This window comes from Mus musculus, chromosome 17, assembly GCF_000001635.26.
Source record: "Mus musculus strain C57BL/6J chromosome 17, GRCm38.p6 C57BL/6J".
NCBI lineage: Eukaryota > Metazoa > Chordata > Mammalia > Rodentia > Muridae > Mus > Mus musculus.
Window position 1 is genome coordinate 53,490,725 of NC_000083.6, and position 22,327 is coordinate 53,513,051.

At 39.3% G+C, this 22,327-nt stretch overlaps 2 protein-coding genes across 2 annotated transcripts in view; one reads left to right on the forward strand and one right to left on the reverse strand.

The window, feature by feature from the left end:
• Nucleotides 1–16,954, forward strand: part of Rab5a (RAB5A, member RAS oncogene family) — a 28,445-nt gene extending 11,491 nt beyond the window's left edge. Inside the window, exons 3-6 of the mRNA NM_025887.4 lie at nucleotides 6,803–6,954; nucleotides 7,664–7,786; nucleotides 9,652–9,745; nucleotides 15,590–16,954. Coding sequence (NP_080163.1) covers nucleotides 6,803–6,954; nucleotides 7,664–7,786; nucleotides 9,652–9,745; nucleotides 15,590–15,705 — 485 coding nt within the window. The 3' untranslated portion in view covers nucleotides 15,706–16,954. The remainder of the gene's footprint in view (nucleotides 1–6,802; nucleotides 6,955–7,663; nucleotides 7,787–9,651; nucleotides 9,746–15,589) is intronic.
• Nucleotides 16,736–22,327, reverse strand: part of Pp2d1 (protein phosphatase 2C-like domain containing 1) — a 31,992-nt gene continuing 26,400 nt past the window's right edge. The window contains exon 3 of the mRNA NM_173449.3: nucleotides 16,736–17,874. Coding sequence (NP_775625.1) covers nucleotides 17,108–17,874 — 767 coding nt within the window. The 3' untranslated portion in view covers nucleotides 16,736–17,107. The remainder of the gene's footprint in view (nucleotides 17,875–22,327) is intronic.

A 22,327-nucleotide genomic window follows, 5' to 3' on the forward strand; every position in this document is an offset into this window, starting at 1 on the left:
AAGAGGGCATGAGATCTCATTACATGATTGTAAGCCACCATGTGGGTGCTGGGATTTGAATTCAGGACCTCCGGAAGAGCAGTTGGTTCTCTTAACTGTTGAGCCATCTCTCCAGCCCCAGTTTACAACTTCCACAGCTATACATTATTTACAAATTATCTTTTCATGTGGTTCTATGTATGGAGATTGGATGACTTGCACTTGTTCTCTTCCTGCCACCATATGGATCCTGGGAATTGAACTTACTTGTAGCAATCTGGCTTTTTATACTTACTTCAGCCTAGGTTTTCCTTGACAACTTAATAGCTGAGTTTAAGCATAAGTGTTATGAAAGAATTAGGTAGAAGCTAGAGACCTTTTTATGACCAAGCTCAAGTTACAGGGTCAGTGCCAGTCTTGTAAGAAAATTGTAGTGTGACACCATATAATGTAGGTAGGTCTCTTAGAACATGAAATCTACTGTAAGATCTTTTTTTTTTTTCTTTTTTTTTTTTTTAAAGATTTATTTATTCATTATATGTAAGTACACTGTAGCTGTCTTCAGACACACCAGGGAGTCAGATCTCATTACGGATGGTTGTGAGCCACCATGTGGTTGCTGGGATTTGAACTCTGGACCTTTGGAAGAGCAGTCGGGTGCTCTTACCCACTGAGCCATCTCGCCAGCCCCCTACTGTAAGATCTTAACAGAAGAGCTTCCTCAGTGTTCTTTAAAATAGTTATATGTCTATTCTATTTTGTTAGTGGTCACAATTCTCAGTGTTCTTTATTATTCTATTTTCTTTTATACCTTGCAGTCCCATTTTTTTTTGTTGTTTTCTTATTTTCTTAACACCCCCACACACACACACACACTCTCTCTCTCTCTCTCTCACTCACTCACTCACTCACTCACTCACTCATTCCCTCGTTCCCTCCCTCCCTTCCTGCCTCCATCCCTCCCTCCCTGGTGCTGGGGACCAAAACCAGGGTCTTTGTAAGTTATATGTAAAACACCCTACTGCTGAGCTGTGTCCCCAGCTCCATTTAACCCTCTCTTTTCTGTTTGCAGTTTCAGGTTACAATTCAGTAGTGGATGTCATCTTCAAATGTTTGCCCCTGAACTTATTTCCGTAATGTGGTTATTGCATATGGGTATAAAACCAAAAGAAGCTTTAATGACTGAGATTTAAAGGGTTCCTGTCTTTTCATAAGTTTTCTCCCTTAGAACACTTCTAGTTTTTATGGGAATCTTGGCTTAATTCCTGTAAGTACCTGTAACTGTTAATCTGATAGATTTGGGAGGTTAATTTCATTTGTTATTTTGGCCTGAAGCTCAAAATGTCCTCACACTTCAGCTTCCCAAGTACTGACATTATGTGGGCATGTGCCACCACCCACATCATTTATCTATGCTGTTCCCTATCTTTACTGGCTCAAGTAGTGTAATCCCCGCATTCAGGAACCAGAGGCAGGTAAATGACTGTCAAATTTAGGGTCAGACTGGTCTTTATAAGTAGTTATGGGCCAGCCATAGTTAATTACATAGCAAAGCCCTAGTTTTATTTATTTAAGATTTAAAATATGGGCTGGGAGATGGCACAGCAGTTAAGAGCACTGACTGCTCTTCCAGAGGTCCTAAGTTCAATTCCCAGCAACCACATGGTGGCTGACAGCCATCTATAATGATATCTGATGCCCTCTTGTGGTGTGTCTGAAGACAGCTACAGTGTACATAAAATAAATCTTTTTTTAAAAATTTACAATACATATGAGTATTTTGTTTGCCTACATGTGTCTTAAGTACACTACCTGCATGCCTTGTGCCTGAGGAAGCCAGAATAAGACCGCATTGGATGCCTTCCAACTGCCATTATAAGTGGTTGTGAACTGCACATAGGCACTGAAACTGAGTCCTCTATAAGAGTAACAGACACTCCTAAACAGGATCTATCACCCCAGCTCCAAGGCCTCATAACTTTTATTTTTTGCCACTTACATTTTGTAAAAAATCTCAACTTGTAACAAAATTATTATCTACATCTAAAGTGTCTGTAGACTTTTTCCACATGTTCACATATAGCTATGACCCCTCAAAGCAAGCAAGTTAATTGTATGTACTTTTTCTGTGAATTCATATGATAGTATTTACTTACTAGGCTTGGCTTTTTTTTTTTTTTTTTTTTAAACCACAAGGAAGACCTTATTGCCAGATGAACAGATCAAGAAACAGAATATTATGAAATGAGCTATTAATGGGCAACAGATAAGTAATTAGATGACAAGCAAAATCATTAATTCAGCATTTTAAAATATCTCTACTTTATTAAGATACTATTTCTACTCTCCTTGTTCTGCTGGGAATTAGCATCAAGATATTTACTAGTGCTCCTTTGCGCTCTCAGCATCTTTCCTTGCTTATAGTTTTTTTTTCGATTCTCTTCTTTCTCCATTCCCCTTTCTCATTTTTCTTATCCCCCCCCCTTCTTTTGTTTTCGTTTCTCCTTCTCATAAGAAAAAATACATATAAAATAATAAAACAGTCAAGATAAACAAATGGTGATTAATTCTGTGATTGTTGTTAGCACCTTTCTGTGAGCCCAAATGGATGATGGTGATCTTGAACTTTTGATTCTTTTGCCCTCCCTGGCGCTCACTGATAGGATTATAAGTGTGTACCAGTATGCCCTGGTTTTTGGTAGTGGTGGTGGTGGTGGTGTGTGTGCATGTGCTCAAATGTATGTCTGCACACAGTGCCTATAGGGGCCATAGGAGAATGGATCCCTGGTATTGTAGTTACAGACATTGTGAACTGTCCAGTGGGTGGGGGAATTGAACCCAGTCCTCTGGAACAATGCTAGGGCTCTTAAGCACTAAGTCATCTCTCCAGCTCCATTATTTCTTTTCTTTGTAACATGTACCTTTATAAAGACAAGACTCACATTATAATACTGGCTGGTTTTGAACTTGAGACAATCCTTCTGCCTGTCCAGTGCCAGGATTGCAGGAGTATAATAGCAAATAATACCATGCCAAGTACTAAGTTGTTTTAGTATATATTTGGGTAATCAAGTGTAAGGTACTAAATGTTAAACTGAAAAGACTAATTTTAAAATCATATCCATGTACTAGCAGACTCTTTACACTTTTAATTCTAGTACATAGGAAGCTGAGCTAGGAGGAAATCCTCCTGTCTATACTTTCAACTGAAGACGATCATAAACATTGGGGATCATACCTCTGTCTCCTTTTTTTCTCTCTTTACAGTATGGAAGATTGGACCCAAGCCTCTACTACTCTTCAGCTTAGCCAGTCCATCTTTATTTATTGAAATAGGATCTCACTGTGTAGCCTTGACTGGTCTGGAACTCACTCACTGTATATACCAAACTGGTCTCAAACTTATCAAAGATTCATCTACCTCTGCCTCCTGAATGCTAGAATTAATGGCATGTGTCATGCATGGAACATCCATTTTTTGATAACTTCAGTTGCATCCATATTTTAACTATTCTATACATTACTGTTTTAAGCATTGATATACAAATATTATTTGACACTGCTTTTTATTAATATTGAATCTGTGGGACCTACAGAGGTCAGAAGATGGTGTCATATTCCTTGGAACTAGAGTTATGAATAATTGTGAGCTGCTATGTGAGTGCTGGGAAGTAAATTGAATCTTCTGTAAGAGCAATGAGTGCTTCTTTTTGTTGGACCATCTCTCCAGCCCCATCTTTGTGTTGTTTGAAAAATGTATTTTTGAGAAGGATAAAACACCGTAGACAGGCCAGCATAGAGGCTTTTGATGTACACAGGGTCTCATTGTGTAGTTGAGATGGGCCTTCAACTCTTTATCCTCTTGTCTCATCCTCCCAAGTGCTTGGATTACAGGCATGTGGCACCCACCGTGCTTAGTTTAGAAACTACGCTAAAAATTACATTTTTCTGAGTGTATTCACCTGTGCATTTTGGATGCTTCAAAAACATAGGGTCTCAGGTTTGTTTGTATAGTTAAATCCAGTCTTACAGATTTTAGTTGTTGCTAAGTCTAATAAGGTAATTTTGAGTTAAATTTGATACCTAACTTGGAAGCCTGGATGTAGCTTAGTGGTAGTGTGTGGCTAACATGTGAAACCTTGAGTGCTATCCTGAGCAGCAGTACAAATAACTATCTGGGGTAGAGTTGAATTAGTTTCCATAGTTTTTGTCTTTCCTCTGTGTTTTATTGGGGCAGTTTTAGGAGAGATTAACTGCTTTTTTTGTTATTCTTTTGCCATCAGTTTGGATATTTTCTCCCCCCCCCCCCAACAGTACCGTGTGAACTTGGGTATTTGTAGACTAAGTGGTTATAGTTTCAGCCAGTATTTATTTAGTTCATTCCTGTAATCCCTAACATTTAGGAGGCTGAGTCGTCTGTGACATAGTTGAATGTGATGCTATCTCTAAACAAAACAAGTAAAATAAGTAGAAGAGAGTAAGGCTGGTCAGATACAGAGTAGTTGCCTAGCATGTTTGAGTGCCCCAACACCAGAAGAATCAAGTATAAAGCATGATGTAAAAAGCTTTGGGAACGTAAGCAGCAGATCACACAGAGTGGACAATGAGCTGTTCTTGCTGTGGTTCCTTGAGTCCTGTTACTTTCCAGGAAATTTCACCTGCTTGTTCAGTGTTCCATTGTGCAACTACTAGCTCATCACAAGTCAAGAACTCATGTGTTAGTTAAGCTGATAACTGGAGGTTTAAAATAATTTCCAATAACAGCTTTATTATAGAGAAATACTAGTATTAATACTAAATTATAGTGATGTGGACATTATCATTCACAGAATCAGAATTCCTCAGAGCTTTGGAATGGCTCTAGGTGGTCTGCCAGTTTCATGCTTACAGATGGGATAGTTGCTGTGTTCTTTTAGAACTGACTCCAATGCTTTTTACAAGTTGTATAAATAAAAGCCATTTTTGTTTTAAACTGTTATTGTAATGGTTTAGTGCTTCTGAAAAGAACTCTAATTTGCTGATGTTATTATTGTTCTTTTGATGTATTTAATATTTATGAAGAAGGTTGGTTGCCTTTTACATTTTTTTCTTCTCTTTATTCATGTGAGTATAAGTGTGCATGTGCCACAGTAGCAAAGGACAACTTTTTCCTTCATGAGGGTTCCAATAAGGGTTGGTGGTTGTTGTTGCTGTTGTTTTGTGTCCATTGAGCCATCTTAATGACCGAGTTAAGTGGTTTTTGGTATAACTTAACTGGTTTGAAAATTGGACTGGGCTTTCATTAAGGCAGTGTAATTGACAGTTATCTCCATGGGCTTAGAATTGTTTCTAGTTATGCATACTTTATGGGGCTTTTTTCTTTTGTTTGTTTGGTTGGTTTGGTTTGGTTTGGTTTTTGTTTGGTTTTTCGAGACAGGGTTTCTCTGTGCAGCCCTGGCTGTCCTGGAACTCACTCTGTAGACCAGGCTGGCCTCAAATTCAGAAATCCGCCTGCCTCTGCCTCCCAAATGCTGGGATTACAGGCGTGTGCCACCACTGGCAGGCCTGGTGCTTTGTTTTTTGGATTTTTTTTTTTAGAGGTAGGGGTGTTGAACAGGGTATTATTCTGTAGCCCAAGCTGACCTGAAACTCCCTATATAGCCCAGGCTGGCCTCAAGTTTGTAAAAATACTTTTTGTGAATGCTGAAATAGCAGGTGCTATTCAAGCTTAGCTTTTGACTTTTTGAGATAGAATTTTATTCTGTGTCCCAAGCAATCGTGGAACTCAGTAGATTTCCAAAGCTGGCCTTGAATTCACAGCAGTCTTTCTGCCCCAGACTATACTGAATGCTGATAGTACAAGCATGGGCTGCCACAGTAGTCTAAAATGGAATATACTGTAGGATATATTCTAGTACCAAACTTAAAGTGGGAATGTGGGGAGGGTGTAGTGGAAATGGCTTGTAGAGAAACTGAGGGCTCATACATGAACCAGACTAAATTATCCACCCTTGTTAACCACTTTAAAGGCAGAGGGAAAGTGGAGCCTGAAAATGAGATGGACTAACATTTCATGTAATAGCCAACTTTATTCAGAATAACAGGTGATTTATACCTTAAGGGTCAAAAAAAAAATCACTTGAGTAACGTTCTTATGGAGTTCTTATGAGTTCAGATTCTCCTGAGATCACAAGGACAAGATGCATATGGGGAAAAAAGGGGGGAAAACTTTACAGTGGGGCATATAAACAAATAGCAATAGCCAGTTGTAATGGATTAACTAAAGTAAACTGAATCCTATCTACTACACCTGGGAGGGAAACGCTAACATAAGCCAAAAACAATTCCTTGTTTTTTAAGAAACTGAGGTCACAAGACTCTGGAGTTATCTCAAAAGCACAAGAGCATATAGCTCCATTCATGGACCATGTTCTTACGTGTTTATGTTGATGTATGGATCTGAGCCCAGGCTAGGCTCAAATTCGTGATTCTTCTGCTTCCAGTGAATAAATGCTGGGATTACAGGTTTGTATCTCCATACTGAATGTAAAGTATTCTTTAATATAGGTAGGTACTGTTTGTTGAAATTAGAATCAGAATAGGCCAAGGTTCTCATCACACAGCCTGACCAGAGATCAGTGTAGCCCACACAGTGGAGGGAAGAACCCATTCCTGTAAATTACCCTCAGACCTGTACACATATGTGGCACACAGAAGGTTTTTAAAGATTCAACGTCATCTTTGGTTATACAGTGAATTTCAGGTCAGCCTGGCCTTCATGGTTTTTTTTTTTTTTTTAAGTTGAAAAAAAGGATAAACTTACTATAGATATTTTCTTTTTCAGCTGCCTTTCTAACCCAAACTGTGTGTCTTGATGACACAACAGTAAAATTTGAAATATGGGATACAGCTGGTCAAGAACGGTATCATAGCTTAGCACCAATGTACTACCGAGGAGCACAAGCAGCCATAGTTGTGTATGATATCACAAATGAGGTGAGTATAACAAAATCTTACTACTCTAAAGCCAGTTTGAATAATCATTTTTGTTACTTACAATTTGGCTAAAGATTTTTGGGAAATTCATTTGTAGCTAGTCATAACATTTCTGCCAGAGCTTTTTTGTGAGTGAAATATAAAATGAAAGTGCCTTAAATGACATAGTACTAAAAACTACAATCTTCCCACAGGGTCACCCTAGAGTAGTGGTTCTCAACCTGTGGGGTGTAACCCCTTTGGGGATCTAACCACACTTTGACAGAGATTGCCTAAGACCATCCTGCATATCAGGGGTTTTGTTTTGTTTTGGTGGGTTTGGTTTGGTTTGGTTTTTGGTTTTTCGAGACAGGGTTTCTCTGTGTAGCCCTGGCTGTCCTGGAACTCACTCTGTAGACCAGGCTGGCCACAAACTCAGCAATTCGCCTGCCTCTGCTTTCCAAGTGCTGGAATTAAAGGCATGCGCCACCATACCTGGCTGTGTATCAGACTTTTACAGCACATTTCATAACTAACAAAATTAGTTATGAAGTAGCAGCAAAATAATTTTGTGGTTGGGGTCACCATAGTATGAGGAACTGTATTAAAGTTTTTAGCATTAGGAAGGTTGAAAACAATTGCACTAGATTCTATAAGCCTTATCTCATAGAGAATGCTTTCTAACTCTGTTTTGAGCTTATGCCAAATAGCCTTTTCTTCCTTTTAACAGGAATCCTTTGCGAGAGCAAAAAACTGGGTTAAAGAACTTCAAAGGCAAGCAAGTCCTAATATTGTGATAGCTTTGTCAGGAAACAAAGCTGACTTAGCAAATAAAAGAGCTGTTGACTTCCAGGTATGTGGAATTTTACTTTTAAATCAAAATCTTGTTTTAAAGTAATTTTAAACCTTAAAAATACAGATTTTGAAAAAACATGTAAAACCGTAACAAATAAAATATTTTTCCTAGTGGGGTCAGGGATATAGCTCAGATGATTGATAGATAGATAGAGGGAGCACTTGCCTAGAGTGTATGGGTGTTTTGGGTTCTATTCTGAGCCATTGTGTAAATCAGGCATGCATGGTAGCAAACATAATATCAGGGGAAATAGATGGAAGAGGATGAGGGTGGGGAGTAGGTAAAGACAGCCTTGGCTACATGAAACCCTGTCCCTTCCCAAAAAGAATTACATGAAAGATTACAGAAATACTGCTCTGTACCTTCCATCCCTCCACTCCAACCTGAGAAAAAGTTAATGTTCTTCCTACCTTATATACACATATACTACATATATTGCTACACAAACACACAATTACGTGTATATATGTGTGCATGCACGCAAGTCCTTAAAAGGCAATTAAAAAATAGAGACTCAGCAGGTCGTGGTGGCACATGCCTTTAATCCCAGCACTCAGGAGGCAGAGGCAGGAGGATTTCTGAGTTCCAGGACAGCCAGGGCTACACAGAGACACTCTGTCTCAGAAAAAAGCAAAAAAAAACAAAACAAAAATAGACTCAGCTACTCTTTATTTGAGACCCAGCAGTGTGACTCAGCATGTAAAGGTGCTGAGTTCTATGCCTAGAACCCAGGTGCTGGAAGGAGAGAAATGTAAATTGTCCTCTGACCTCCCTCCACATGCATGCTTACTGGCATATACCTACCCCAAACATATGTACATACATTGCATACATACATAGCATACATACAGATATATAAGTGTACTATGTATGTATGTAAAAATAATAATGCTTGAGTCAGGCATGGCAGTGTATCCCTATAGTCCCATTACTTGGGAGGCAGAGGTAGGAGGAGTATTGCCACAAGTTTTAGGCCAGCCTGATCTTAATAGACCTCCAGTCTGTATATATTTAAGGTAATTAATTCAAAATGCCTTCCACTATAAAACAGTAAATGCTACTCATATTTACAAAATTATTTATATTAAAACTATTTCTTTTGCTCACATAGCTCTAGCTGTGGCCCAATATGTAGATGAGGCTCTTTTTATGACATTGCTAGAGTGTAGATAGAGGAAGCTACTGTATCATGGTGTATTAAGCAGAGCATTTTCAGTTGTAACTTCGTTAATTCTTACGATGACCGTGTGAAGTCTGCTATCTGCTATGCTGTCCAAAACAATTACACTCCTCAGCAAAACATCTTAGAGAGCTTCAGTTTTGTTCAGAAGTGGGCCTGTGCTGTAATAGCTCAAAGGGGCCTCAGGTGTTCTAAGAGGATCAAAGGCAACAATATAGGTAAACTGGAAAGCATGACAGAAATGTAGGGCAGTTTGTAATTTTAAGGGAAATAGTTCATAATGTAGTTTAAATTTTAATGCTGTATGTCATTGAAAATTTAACATGAGGACGTAATTCATTAGTTGCCAGTGCTAAGACATTGGGTTTCCATATTTATTACAAAATCTGTATTTTTAAAAGATGTAAGTAGATGTTGCCATTGTGTTTGAAGAGGATTTAGGGTAAAATGATACACTGTCCCCCAATTATTGTGACTAGGGTTAATCTTAGATCTGATGAGTAAGGGTAGAATGTGTAAAACGTTAAGATAAAAAAGTATTCGTGGTGAATTATTCTACCCATTGTTTCTTCCTCTGCAACAGCATAGTCTCCACTTGTTAGTAATAGAAATCCAATAAGAAAATCTATAAAATAAACTGTATACAGTATATGCTTAAGGGTTGGTTTTTTTTTTTAAACAGGAAGCACAGTCCTATGCAGATGACAACAGCTTATTATTTATGGAGACATCAGCTAAGACATCAATGAATGTAAATGAAATATTTATGGCAATAGGTAAGCTTAATATCTAATGAAAAGCAATATATACTGAATGTTCCTCACCCTTCTTAAATCTTTTTTTTTCCTGATTATACTATTTTTCTAGGTCCTTTTCACTAAGCAATATCTTCTTAGGAATATTGCAAAGTCTGGTTGTGAAGCAGGATGTAGTGGCCAGCCTGAGCTAAAGACCCTTCCTCAGAGTTGGGGAAGGTTAAAAAAGAAGAGATTGATTGGAAGTTAGGAGGTCCACGCTGTCTTTTTTTTTCTTCTTCCTCCTGCTCCGCATCCTCCGTCTCCTTCCTTCCTTTCTCCTCTATTCTCCTCCTTTCTCTTTCCTCCTTCCTTTCATCCTTCTTTCTTCCACTTCCTCCTCCTTTCCTTAACTTTTTTTTCCTCTTCCAGTAGTATGAATTAAACTTAGGGCCTCCAATTTTCTAAGCCGCCGTCTATACCTTCCACTGAAGTAACCCCATTGCTAGCCCCATTAATGTCGATTTTATACTCATTCATGAATTCAGTGAGTGTTGGGTTATATAATAGAGGTGAATTAAAAGTTGATCTTACAGATAAGAGGTAGATTTTCCAAAGGTAGATTTACTGAAAAGTAACACCTCTTATTTGTAAGGAATATATTCCAAGACACTCTGGATGCCTGAGACAGTGGATCATGTTAAGCCGTCTAATTTGATGCCTTTTCTGTCCTAAGTATACATTACACACACACTCACCATAACTCACACAGGTGAAAAAGCAAAACTAGCACAGATTTTCTCTCCCATCTGGGAAAAAGATCAGACCCCTGACCTTAAAAATGGTAGGCAGGTGGTGTATTGCTGAAATTATTAAAGATTGTTTTCCTGAGGTTTTTATTGAATTTGAGTTCAAGTTTGGGCTTGGTATGTGTCAAGGCTGGATTAGAACATGGGGTTGTTGGGCCTCAGATTTCAGAGTTCTGGTTATATGGGGTTCCACCAGGTCTGACCTTTTTTTTTTTTTTTTTTTTTTTTTTTTTAGTTTTTCCAAACAGGGTTTCTGTGTGTAGTCTTGGCTGTCCTGGAACTCACTCTGTAGACCAGGCTGGCCTTGAACTCAGAAATCCGCCTGCCTCTGCCTCCCAAGTGCTGGGATTAAAGGCGTGCGCCACCATGCCCATCGAGACAGGGTCTCATACTGAGGAAGGACTTGTATTGGTGCTTAACTTAGGGTTGTTTTGTTTTGCTTTGTTTTTTCCAGAGCTGAGGACCAAACCCAGGGCCTTGTGCTTGCTAGGCAAGCGCTCTACCACTGAGCTAAATCCCCAATCCATTAACTTTACTGCTGTGAAGAGACCCCATGGCCAAGGCAACTCTCACAAGGACAACATTTAGTTGGGGCTTACAGGTTCAGAGGTTCAGTCCATTATCATCAAGATGGGAGCATGTTAGCATCCAGGCAGGCATGGTGCTGGAGGAGCTAAGAGTTCTACATCTTCATCTGAAGGCTGCTAGCAGGATACTTGGCTTCCAAGCAGCTAGGATGAGGGTCTTAAAGCCACACCCACAGTGATACACCTACTCCAACAGGGCCACAACTTCTAATAGTGCCACTCACTGGGCCAAGCATCACATTTCACTCCCAGGCCCCCATATGCTTGTTCAAACATATGAATCTATTGAGACCATACCTAAACATAACATAATGCAAAATATATTTAGTCCAACTTCAAAAGTCCCGATAGTCTATAGCAGGCTCAACAGTGTTAAAAGCTCAAAGTCTCTTCTGAGATTCATCTAATCACTTAACTGTAATCCCCAAAGCAAGACAGGAAATCAGCTGGGCAAACTCAAAACTCTGCAACTCCATGTCTGTTTCAGGGCAGTCTTCAGATTTCCAACTCCTTTTTCATCTTTGTTGATTGCAACAAACTTTTTTCTCCTGGGATGTTTCCATTCCCTTAGCAGCTTTCCTCAGTAGATAGCCCATAACTCTGGCATCTCAAACATCTTGGGGTCTCCAAGGCAACTTCAGTTTTTGCTAGTCTCCTCTTAATTTCATATAGGTTCCAGGTATGGAACTGATGTCATGAAGCTTGGTGGCATGCACCTTTACCTCCTGAATTATCCTGCTATCTCACTTTTTTTTTTTTAAAGCTCAGATATTTCAGTGAAATCTGAGCACATTGGAAATCACAAGCTCTTTCTACTCCTCATGATCTATCTACCCTTACTGCTAGAGTTACGTATTCATGTTTTTACATGGGTGGTGAGGACCCAAATTCAGAACTTAATGGTTAAACAAAAAACTCACTAACTGAACCTGGTTTGTTGTTGTTGTTGTTGTTGTTGTTGTTGTTTTTTTTTCCAGACAGGGTCTCACATATAGCCAAGGCTGGCCTGGAACTCCAAATCCTCCTGCCTCAGCCTCCCAATTACTGGAATTACAGGATGGAGCCACCATTCTAACCTGGGCTACACTATAGGCTTAAGTTTAAAACTTTTAGACTATAGAAGTAGCTCTGTGGTACAGTGTTTGTATTGTGTTCCTGAAGCCTGGATTCTATCCTCAGCTTCTAGATTTCATTTCAGATTAAACTATTTCCTTTCTATAAAGAAATACCAAGCTGGGGCTGGTGAGATGGCTCAGCGGGTAAGAGCACTGACTACTCTTCCAAAGGTCCTGAGTTCAAATCCCAGTAACTACATGGTGGCTTGCAACCACTTGTAATGAAATCTGCCGCCCTCTTCTGGTTTGTCTGAAATAAATAAATCTTTTTTTTTTTTTAAATCATAAACTTTAGAGTACAATCATGAGATGTTACATCTATAGTTGTTAGAAAGCCTATGTTTCCATTACAATCATCTACTTTAAAAAAAAAGAAAAAAGAAATACCAAGCTAAGCTGTGGTGGCACATGCCTTTAATCCCAGCACTTGATAGGTAAAAGAAGATGGGTCGGGGCTGGTGAGATGGCTCAGTGGGTAAGAGCACCCGACTGCTCTTCAGAAGGTCCAGAGTTCAAATCCCAGCAACCACATGGTGGCTCACAACCATCTGTAACGAGATCTGACTCCTTCTTCTGGAGTGTTTGAAGACAGCTACAGTGTACTTACATATAAATAAATACATAAATACATAAAAAAAAAAAAAAAAGAAGATGGGTCTTCAAGTGAGACCAGCCTGGTCTACAGAATGAATTTCAGCACAGCCAAGGTTACACACAAACACAAACATATGTGTTTGGGATTGGAGTCGTTCTTTGATAAAGTTAGTTTAGCAAATCTCATAGAAAATATGGTACAGTCCAATTAAAGAGTCCTTACTGAAGTTCATTTCCTTCCACCTCCTCATCTGAGTCAGGTGTGATTATAGAAAGTCCATAGAGGAGAAATTTATGCTCATTCCAAAACCCAACTTGGTGTTGATTATAATATGATATATAGTGCTGTTTTATTCGGTTTCCTTAGTTGTGAGTCCTGCATCCACTCTGCAACAGGGCTTCACAGCTTGAGGATACAGAACACAGAGTTTGACTGCACTCTGTGCCAAACTGGGCTTGTATTGTAGGAAAGTGCCAAAGCACTACTTGTGGTGGGAAAGAGCAGTCTGAGGTACAAGACAGCCAGAGCTAGTTGGGGGGAGGGAGTGGGGGGCCTGGTCCCAGGCAAAGCCTTCGAAGAGGCTGGGGCTCTAGACTTCCCAGGCACTTGAATACCCAGGCACATTTGGAAGTGGTGGAAGAACTGAGAACAGTGGGGTCTGGGGAGGGGGGCTGGTTTTAGCCCTGGGCTAGGGAGTGGGAGCAGGATGGGGAGCTCCGACTGGTCTCATGGGAAGAGTGCTTGTATTGACTGCAGGCTCAGGCTTTATGGTGGTCTTGGCTGGGAATGCAGAGAGGCCTTCTATGGGAGATGAGACAGCTGCTCTGTAGGCACAGGTCTTCTCTATGGCTCCCCACTGAGGATCCTGATGAGAAAAGACAGTCTGTAGTTCTGAATCATATATTGCCATGGTGGAAAGTGGATGTGTAAAACCATACCCCACTTCTCAGGGAGGGCCTGAGTTTAAATACCTTTTACAGGGAGGAGTGTTTGGGAAGGATTGGCTACACCCTCCAGGTCTCTATATACCTCATTAGCATGGAAGTCTGTCTTGAACCTATGTGACCAAAGGTCACGTCCTTTTCCTCATCTGCATGTGGAGGGGCTTGGGCTGTTTCGGGGGGTGGGGGGGCTACAGCTAGTGGCAAGGGCCTGGTGCCCAAGAGCAAGTGAAGCTCCTACCATCTCTTCAGGGTCTCAGGGGCTTCTAGCCTTAGCTCAACCAGGGACCAGGTTACCTTTCACCATCCTCTTCCCATACCTAGTACCATTGTTAATCCATTTACTGGGCATTACATGTAAATGCATCTGACTGAACATTTATCATTATTATACATTACCGAACCTTCTCTAGAGTAATTTCTAGGATGACTCAGTGGAGTCTTCCTTCCCAAGCATCAGTGCAGGTCCTGCTTCCTGAAGCTAAGATTCTAAAGATAATATTGATGAAGGGAAAGTAGGCAAAATAAAGGGCTAAAAAATGGCAAGATGGAGGTATATGGCTTAGTGATAGTTAACTTGTGTAATGTGTATGTAAGGTCCAGGATTCAGGTCGGCATTGGACATAAAACACCACTCTTGGTCGTATTGCTGCTTAGTCCTCAGGATAAAGCCATGTGTCTAGCAGGTGAACTTTAGTGGGGAGCATATTCCACATAACCAGTATTCTAGCAATATATAATATAGCAATTTATAATCCACAAAGCTGTTCATGTGTATTAAGTATTGGTATTTGTAGATCAAATCAGGGTTTGTCATAGCCCAAGAAGGAAAAGATGTTATAAGTCGTGTAATTGATTGGATTACACAATAAAGGACAAGTTTGGTTGGGTTGATTATTCTGTCAATAGAATTTGTTCACATCCTGACTTGACTTAGAATTATTTGTGATAGCCCAGAGAATGTTGCTGTAATGTGAGCTTCTTTATAAATTTTGTAGCTGGCCATGGTCTATTGGCTTGGATTTTATGTGTGTCTTGCTTGGTTTTGTTTTTCAAAATGGAAATCTTGATATGCTACTCGGGCTAGTTTTAATTAACTTCCTGGACTCAAATGATTGTTCCAACTCCTTCTCTGTACTGAATCATGGTAATTACAGTCATGCCGCACCATGTCCAGCAGCTTGTATATAATAGACAGTTAATGATTATAAAACACGCTAATTGGGGCAGGAGAGATGGATGGCTCAGCGAATAAGAGCACTGACTGCTCTTCTGAAGGTCCTGAGTTAAAATCCCAGCAACCACATGGTGGTTCACAACCATCGACAGTGAGATCCGTTGCCCTCTTCTGGTGTGTCTGAAAACTGAGTGTACTTACAACAATAAATAAATCTTTTTTAAAAAAAAAAAAACAAAAAAAAGGCTAAGTGTAGCTAAGTGGTACTAGACTTCCCTAGTGTGCACAGGACCCAATACGACATAAGAAAACTGTGATTTCTAAGGGAATTGATATAAGAATTATCTGTAGTCCTAGTTAAATTTAAGTTTAAATGGTATATCTACAATTGGCCTCTACCTACTACTTCGAAAATACTAAGAGATTAAACGCTTTTAATACAGCAAAGAGTGGGGATTATTGTTTGGGGAAGAGTATTTTTATTTTTGTGGGTTGTTTGGTGCTTTGTTTTGCTTTTTGGCATTTAGTAAGTAATAAACCTTTGAAAAGAGCCAACAGTCACATAAAACTTTGGAAATAACCCAACAGGGAGAGTATTATAAAGAAGCAGGTCTAAGTGATTTTAATATGAATAATACAATTTTATTTTGTTTATTTCTCAGCTAAAAAGCTGCCAAAGAATGAACCACAGAATCCTGGTGCAAACTCAGCCAGAGGACGAGGAGTAGACCTTACTGAGCCTGCACAGCCAGCCAGAAGCCAGTGTTGTAGTAACTGAGCTCCAGTGTGAACTTCCTGAATGGCAAAAACCATGGAGTTGGGAGCATTTAGCCGGCCCAGTGTGACTTCCAAAAAGAGACTATGGTAGAATCAAGTTTCTAATTCTGAATTATTTTGAGTGTTTTGAACTTAATTTTTAATAACATGCATGTGCTCCTCCAGCAGTAGAAAGGAAAATGAGGACTGTGTGTACACTTGTTCCATGTGAAAGTGCAGGGGAACAGCTCATCTCCAGTGGGTATGGACCCACTCTTAACCCACCCAGTCTCCAAACTGGGATAATAGTCAGGAATGACATGTTCAAAATTACTAATGTATGCTTTAGAAAACATTTTTAGAAGACTTACGCTTAACAATAAAACCCAAGCAAATGGTGTAATTTGATTTTCTTAAAAAGTCTACATTTCACATATTAATAAAGCAATCCCAACAAAACAGTCTTGCATCTCCAGAAAGAAGGAATGAATATTGATGACATCTTAATTTTATTCAGTCCCATTACTTCTTAAAATTTGATTGAAAAAATTAAGTCACATGTAACCCCATGCTGTTTTAGGAATATGAAACCGATAAATGCATTTTAATGATAGTGGTCCCTTCATATGAGCTTCTTTTAAAAAGTGGAAACAAACCAGGTATCTGCTTTCTAGTTAATCACTGTTGGCTATTCCATAGAGGTGTGTCTGGAACAGGGAGGGGGCTCTGCTTCCCTTTGGGCATAATTAGTCAGTGCACTAACAATTATGTACATTCAAACTTGATTATTTTAAATATGATCTTCAGCTGTACTGTAAATAGAGTACTGCATTGTAGTCTCCATATGTTTATTATTTCCTATAATATTTAAGAATTGCCTAAACATATACAAAATGTACAGTTACTAAAACAGCTAATTATTTCTTTCTTCCCCTATGAAAGGAAGGGGCTTTGCTGTTCTTACATGGCTAGAACCATAATAAACAATGTACTTGCAATTGTAACATAAGTATTACAATGTTATTAGTAATAATCTTGAAGCCTTGTTTTTTGAAGTCCATTTTATTTTAATCAGTATATTGCACTAATTATTTTAGGTATTTTCATTATATGAAATCTACCATGTGTCAGATGATTTAATCTATTTAAGTGTTGATCTGCTAGCAGAACTTGTACATTTTACAGTAACTCAAAACTAGTAAGGAGAACAGTTCACCGGTGTTTAGTTTTATATTGAGGTGCTCAGGTTGGAATAAAGTGATGTAAAAAGCAACACTGAGTTTTCTCTGTCTTTGACATAAAGTATACACCATAATACGCATGATATATAAGCTGCAGCTTTTGTATTTCCTTCCCGGTCTAAGGAATGGTTTTCACGGGAGTCTTTGTAGCACTGTTTGCTGTTCTAGGTCATTGGAATGTTTTTATGTCAGCCTGTGATACTCGCTCCCATTGAGAAACATTACCATAACAGTGATGCTGTCTCTGGAACCCCCTTCTATTGCAGCACTTACAAGTTCACAGCCAATGTACTCAGCTGCACCTTTGTAGAAATTCTTAATACATAGTTCTTTCTCATTTTCCTGCTTACTGTCTATAGTGGGTAAGCTGCTATTTTCTTTTGTGCTACAAGGGTCATAAGGGGTCACTTTTGGAGAAAATGTACCCTGATGAGTGTAAGCTTCAGCATATATTGAGTCAGATAGCCCTTTCGTCCCATCTGCAGTTGACATAATGTCTTCATTTTCAGGCTGGTACTGGAACAGCACTCGGATGTTACTGTCTGGTGGGGAAAGAAGGCCTATAGGTGGCCAGGGTTTGCTTTTAGGGCGAGGAACATGGGTTTCTTTATATGCATGAAACAAGGTGATTACCAGTGCAGTGACTTCCTTCTTGTCCAAAACTTGCCAAAGTCCATTAGTGGCTAAGATGAGAAACTGACATAGATCATCTATAGGGACAGAGATTGTTTGCGGTGCTGGAATAATGGACTTTTTTAGTCTGAGGTTTCCATGGAATCCAAGACCCCGGGTGGTTTTGATGTGCCCATCCAGGAGGCCATAGGGGTCATCTGAACTGATCACTGCTTCGCTGTAAAGGACTCTTCTTCTTTCTTTGGTGTTTCGTGTACTGTGTTCCTTGGTCAGGCAAAACCCTTTTCCATTTCTGCATAAGACTGCTTGCACGTTTCCTAGACAAGTGTTTTGTTGTTTAAGAGAAAGAGATCAAAAGATTAATCATCAGTTCATATTAACATATGCAACTTACTAATTCTGTTTCAATGCTAAACACAAAGTATGACATGTAAATATTTCTAGAATATGTAAGCTCAACACTGTACACATCCTAATTCAAATCTCAGTGATAACCAGTAGACTTTAAAACACTTAACAAAACAAAAACAAAAAAAAACCTACAGGTCATGAAAAATAATTTCTAAATTAATTTTTTTATGAAACTGTTTCAAAGAATGGTTTTTACTGTTTTTTAACATCTATTCAGATTTTTAAATATTCAAATAAAGGGTTTTTTTAATGTTTAAATTATGTGTATGTGCACATGAGGGTGGGTGTCTGTAGAGTCCAGAAGAGAGCATTGGATTCCCTAGAGCAGAAGTTAGTTTGCCATGACCCACCCAAATGGACGTTGGGAACTCTCTAGGGGAGCACCAAGTATTCCTAAACACTGAAACATCTTCCCAGCACCAAGTAATTAACAAACAACAACAAAATCTTTGGTGGGGTTTTGAGAGGTGACCCAGCAATAAAGAGGTCCTCTAGCAGAGTACCTGAATTCAATTACTAACATCATGTAGGTTAGCACACAATTGCTTGTAGTTTCAGGTATAAGGAGACCTGATGCCCTTGGCCTCTGTACTTGTGTGCACAGGACCACATACACATAAAAATGAGAAATCCTTAAAGGACAAAAACTGTTGGGGGCTGTTAAGAAAGTTAGTTAAAGACAGCTGCTACCAGGCCTGCTAATCTTGAGTTCCATTCTTGGGTCTCACATGGTGAAAAGAATTGTCTCCTACAAGTTGTCCTCTGACCTTCATATACAGGTATATACACACACAATCAATCAATAAATAATAAATGGATGAATAAATGAACAAAGTATGTATACATATATATATACATATGTATATTACTGGTCAAAGTTAAAACTCAAATGTATTTAGGATATGGATGATAAAATTCCACTGTTAAGTGTCCATCCTAGGTTTCCTTAATGTGTAATTAAACAGTTCTATAAGAATTCATGTTGGGGAAATAGGCAGCCACATTAAACTCTTGACAGTTGTTAACTGAAGTCTTCAGTAAGAGATGGCAGTATGGTATGACCATAGTTGAGATAAACCTGGGATATTTGCAACATTTTGCTTCATTAATGTCCTGAAGTCTAAATCTGGTCCAGACAGATTAAAAGATGCTGTTAGAAGGGGTTTGGATTTTTTTTGTTTGTTTTCCCCAAGATTTTAGAATCATCATATGTTTAAGAACAAGCAGTAGTTTTTGGTACAGCATTGTGATTCACAGCATATCTCAGGTGGCATTGGTATCTGAATACTCTGCCCCTGAAAATTAAAATTCCTACTTTAATATGCCAGTTCTAAAAGCAAAATTTGGTGGGGGCAGTGAGATGGTTCAGTGTGAAGAGACACTTGATGACCTGTTTGAGCTAGACCCCATATGGTGGAAGGAGAGAACCTGATCCCCAAAGCTGCCCTTGACTTCAACATGCATGCTGTGGCATACATGCACGTGTACCACACACTTTAAAATAAGAATATTCTGTCAGGTGGGGGTGGTGTGCCAGCACTCAAGAAGCAGAGACCTGTGAGTTCCAGGACAGTCAGGCTACACACAGTGAACCCTGTCTACAATCAAAGAATATTTAGGCCTCTAACAGTGCTATACTTGGAATCAGAATTTTGTTGCTAATGTGTTCAATTCTGTTTCTTCAACTTTTAACTTATTTTTGTTTTTCTTTTGATTAATTTTGAAATAGAGTTTCAATATGTAGCCCATGCTGACCTAAACTTGAGATCTTCCTGTGTCTGCCTCATTTCAGAAAAACTTTTTGATTTGTTTAGCAAATAAGAATCTAGGCTTAAAAGGCTGAAGTCTGTCCAACTGGTATGATTTGACAGAAAGCCTAACCTGATGTGAGATAAACAGTAGTCTTGCCTCATTAACATAATAGAATGAATGCTAATTGAGGTCCTGGGTTGCTTGCAAAATGTGACCCTGTGCTATGCAAATTATGCTCCCGCAGTCTGCACAAATTTCTATTTTCATTCTTCTTTTATCCTAACTTGTGGATCTTTTACTTTGATCTGTAGCAGGTAAGTCAGTAATTATTGAGTGGGGAGGTTTGGTTTGGTTTGGTTCGGTTCGGTTCGGTTCGGTTTGGTTTTGAGACAAACTTCATATAGCCTGAGCTGGCCTTGAACTGTCTTTGTAGTTGACAGTGTCTTAAAATTCCCAGTCCTCCTTCTATCAGGTGCTATCATGCCTTCTTTATGGGTTTTAGGAGACATTCTGAAAACTGAGCAATGTCACCAGCAAAGCAACACATTGCATTTAATGTGGCAACTGGATAAACTATTAGGATGTAGTTCAGCACCTTTCTTAAAATAGAGAAAGTGTATGTATGTGTAAGTAATGCTACTATAGGTTTAAAACTATGTGGGGGGAGTAGCTCAACTTTCTAATGTTCTATGTGACAGCTTGAATTCACATACTAGCTTAAGCAGGAAGATGGTAAGCAAGCACTTTGGCTTTATACACTTCTGTAATATGGCAGATACATGTGACTATTCTGGTTTTTAAAAGGAGTAGTAACTTGGTAGTATAAGGCAGGTGGATTGCAAGAGTGAGGCCACTGTGTCCAAAAAACAAAGGGGGCAGTAATAGTCACTGTGGATCAGGGTCTAGCCCATCTCACCAAACACGATCCTGGGCAATGTACTGTAATGTTGTAAACAACGTGGGTCTCCACGTGTTGATGAGTTGATGCAGAAAAAACAAAGTTCTTAAGTCAGAAGATGATAATGGGCTGGAGAGATGGATCACTGGTTAAGAACACTTAGTGGGGGGCTGGTGAGATGGCTCAGTGGGTTAGAGCACCCGACTGCTCTTCCAGAGGTCTGGAGTTCAAATCCCAGCAACCACATGGTGGCTCACAACCATCTGTAACAAGATCCGATGCCCTCTTCTGGAGTGTCTGAAGACAGCTACAGTGTACTTACATATAATAAATAAATAAATCTTAAAAAAAAAAAAAGAACACTTAGTGACCTGTCAGGTGGTTCACAACTGCCAATAACTACAGCTCTGGGGGATCTAATGTGCTCTCTTCAAACTCCACAGGTACCTGCACATACGTTACACTCACAAAAACACATAAGAATAAATTCTTTGTAACTTCTAGCTTCTTGTCTTTAGTGACTGACTAAATCTCAGAAAATGGGAGAGGAAAACAAAACACTAAAGGTGAGAGAAAGGGGGAAGAACGGAAAGATGAGAAGGGAAGAGAAAGGAAGAAAATTTGACATGGTGGCTAGTATCTGTAACCTCAGTACTCAGAATGAGGCAGGATTGCCACAAGTTGGAGGACAGGCTGGGTTAGAGTGAGATCCTGTCTCCAAAAGGAAGAAAATGGCTTGCCAGTATGGAGTTTATAACATCCAGTATGTTGAGATGCTCAGAATGAGGCAGAAGGATTGCCACAAGTTAGGAGGACAGCCTGGATTAGAGTTAAAAAGAAAGAAAAGATGGCTTGCCAGTAGAAAGAAAACTAACCCTGAAAGTTGTCTGGTCTCCACACATGCACCATGATCTTTGTGAGCTCAGGTCATCTGCATTTAGAAAAATATTTACTTCAAAAAAGGAAAAAAATAGAAGAGTGAAACAAAGCACAGATTAAAGGAGCATTTGTAGGCAGCTGGTAGGGTCCAATGGACTAACACAAATGATGTGAGTGATCTTAGACAGGAGCCTTAAAGAGAAATAGATCCATCAGTCAAATAAATGGCTTAAAATCTGAGAAAGAGAAAATCTTTCAAGTAGCCACAAGGAGGAGCCACATTCTGAACAAGAGAGGCTTAGACAGGGATGCCAGCCAGGCCAAACAGGGAAACAGATTCCAACAACTGAGAAAAATCTGCCAGTCTGTAATTCCACACCAATTGATTATTTCCTTTAAAATCAAGGCAAATAATATCTTAAAATTCATCACTAGCCTTGTATGGGTGGTGTATTCCTTTTTCCTAGCCCTTAGGAGACTGAAGCAAGTGGATCTCAGTGAGCTTGAAGCCAGTCTGGATTACAGAGCTACAGGTCAGTCAGGGATACATAATAGAGACCCTGTCTCAAAGAAAGGAAGGAAAGAAAACAACAGGACATCCACATGGTAGAAACCAAGGAATTTTCCGGGTAGGAAACAAACCAAATGAATAGGTCAGCATAATGGAATTAAGAACAAAAGGAGTAGGAGTTCCTGAAAGACGTAAATACAAAATGATGCATATAGAAATACATATATAAACATCATTGTATGATCAAAATAGTGATTGAGCCAGATTACACACCTGTAATTCCAGTACTCTAGAATGAGAACGGTGAAAGCAGGGGAGG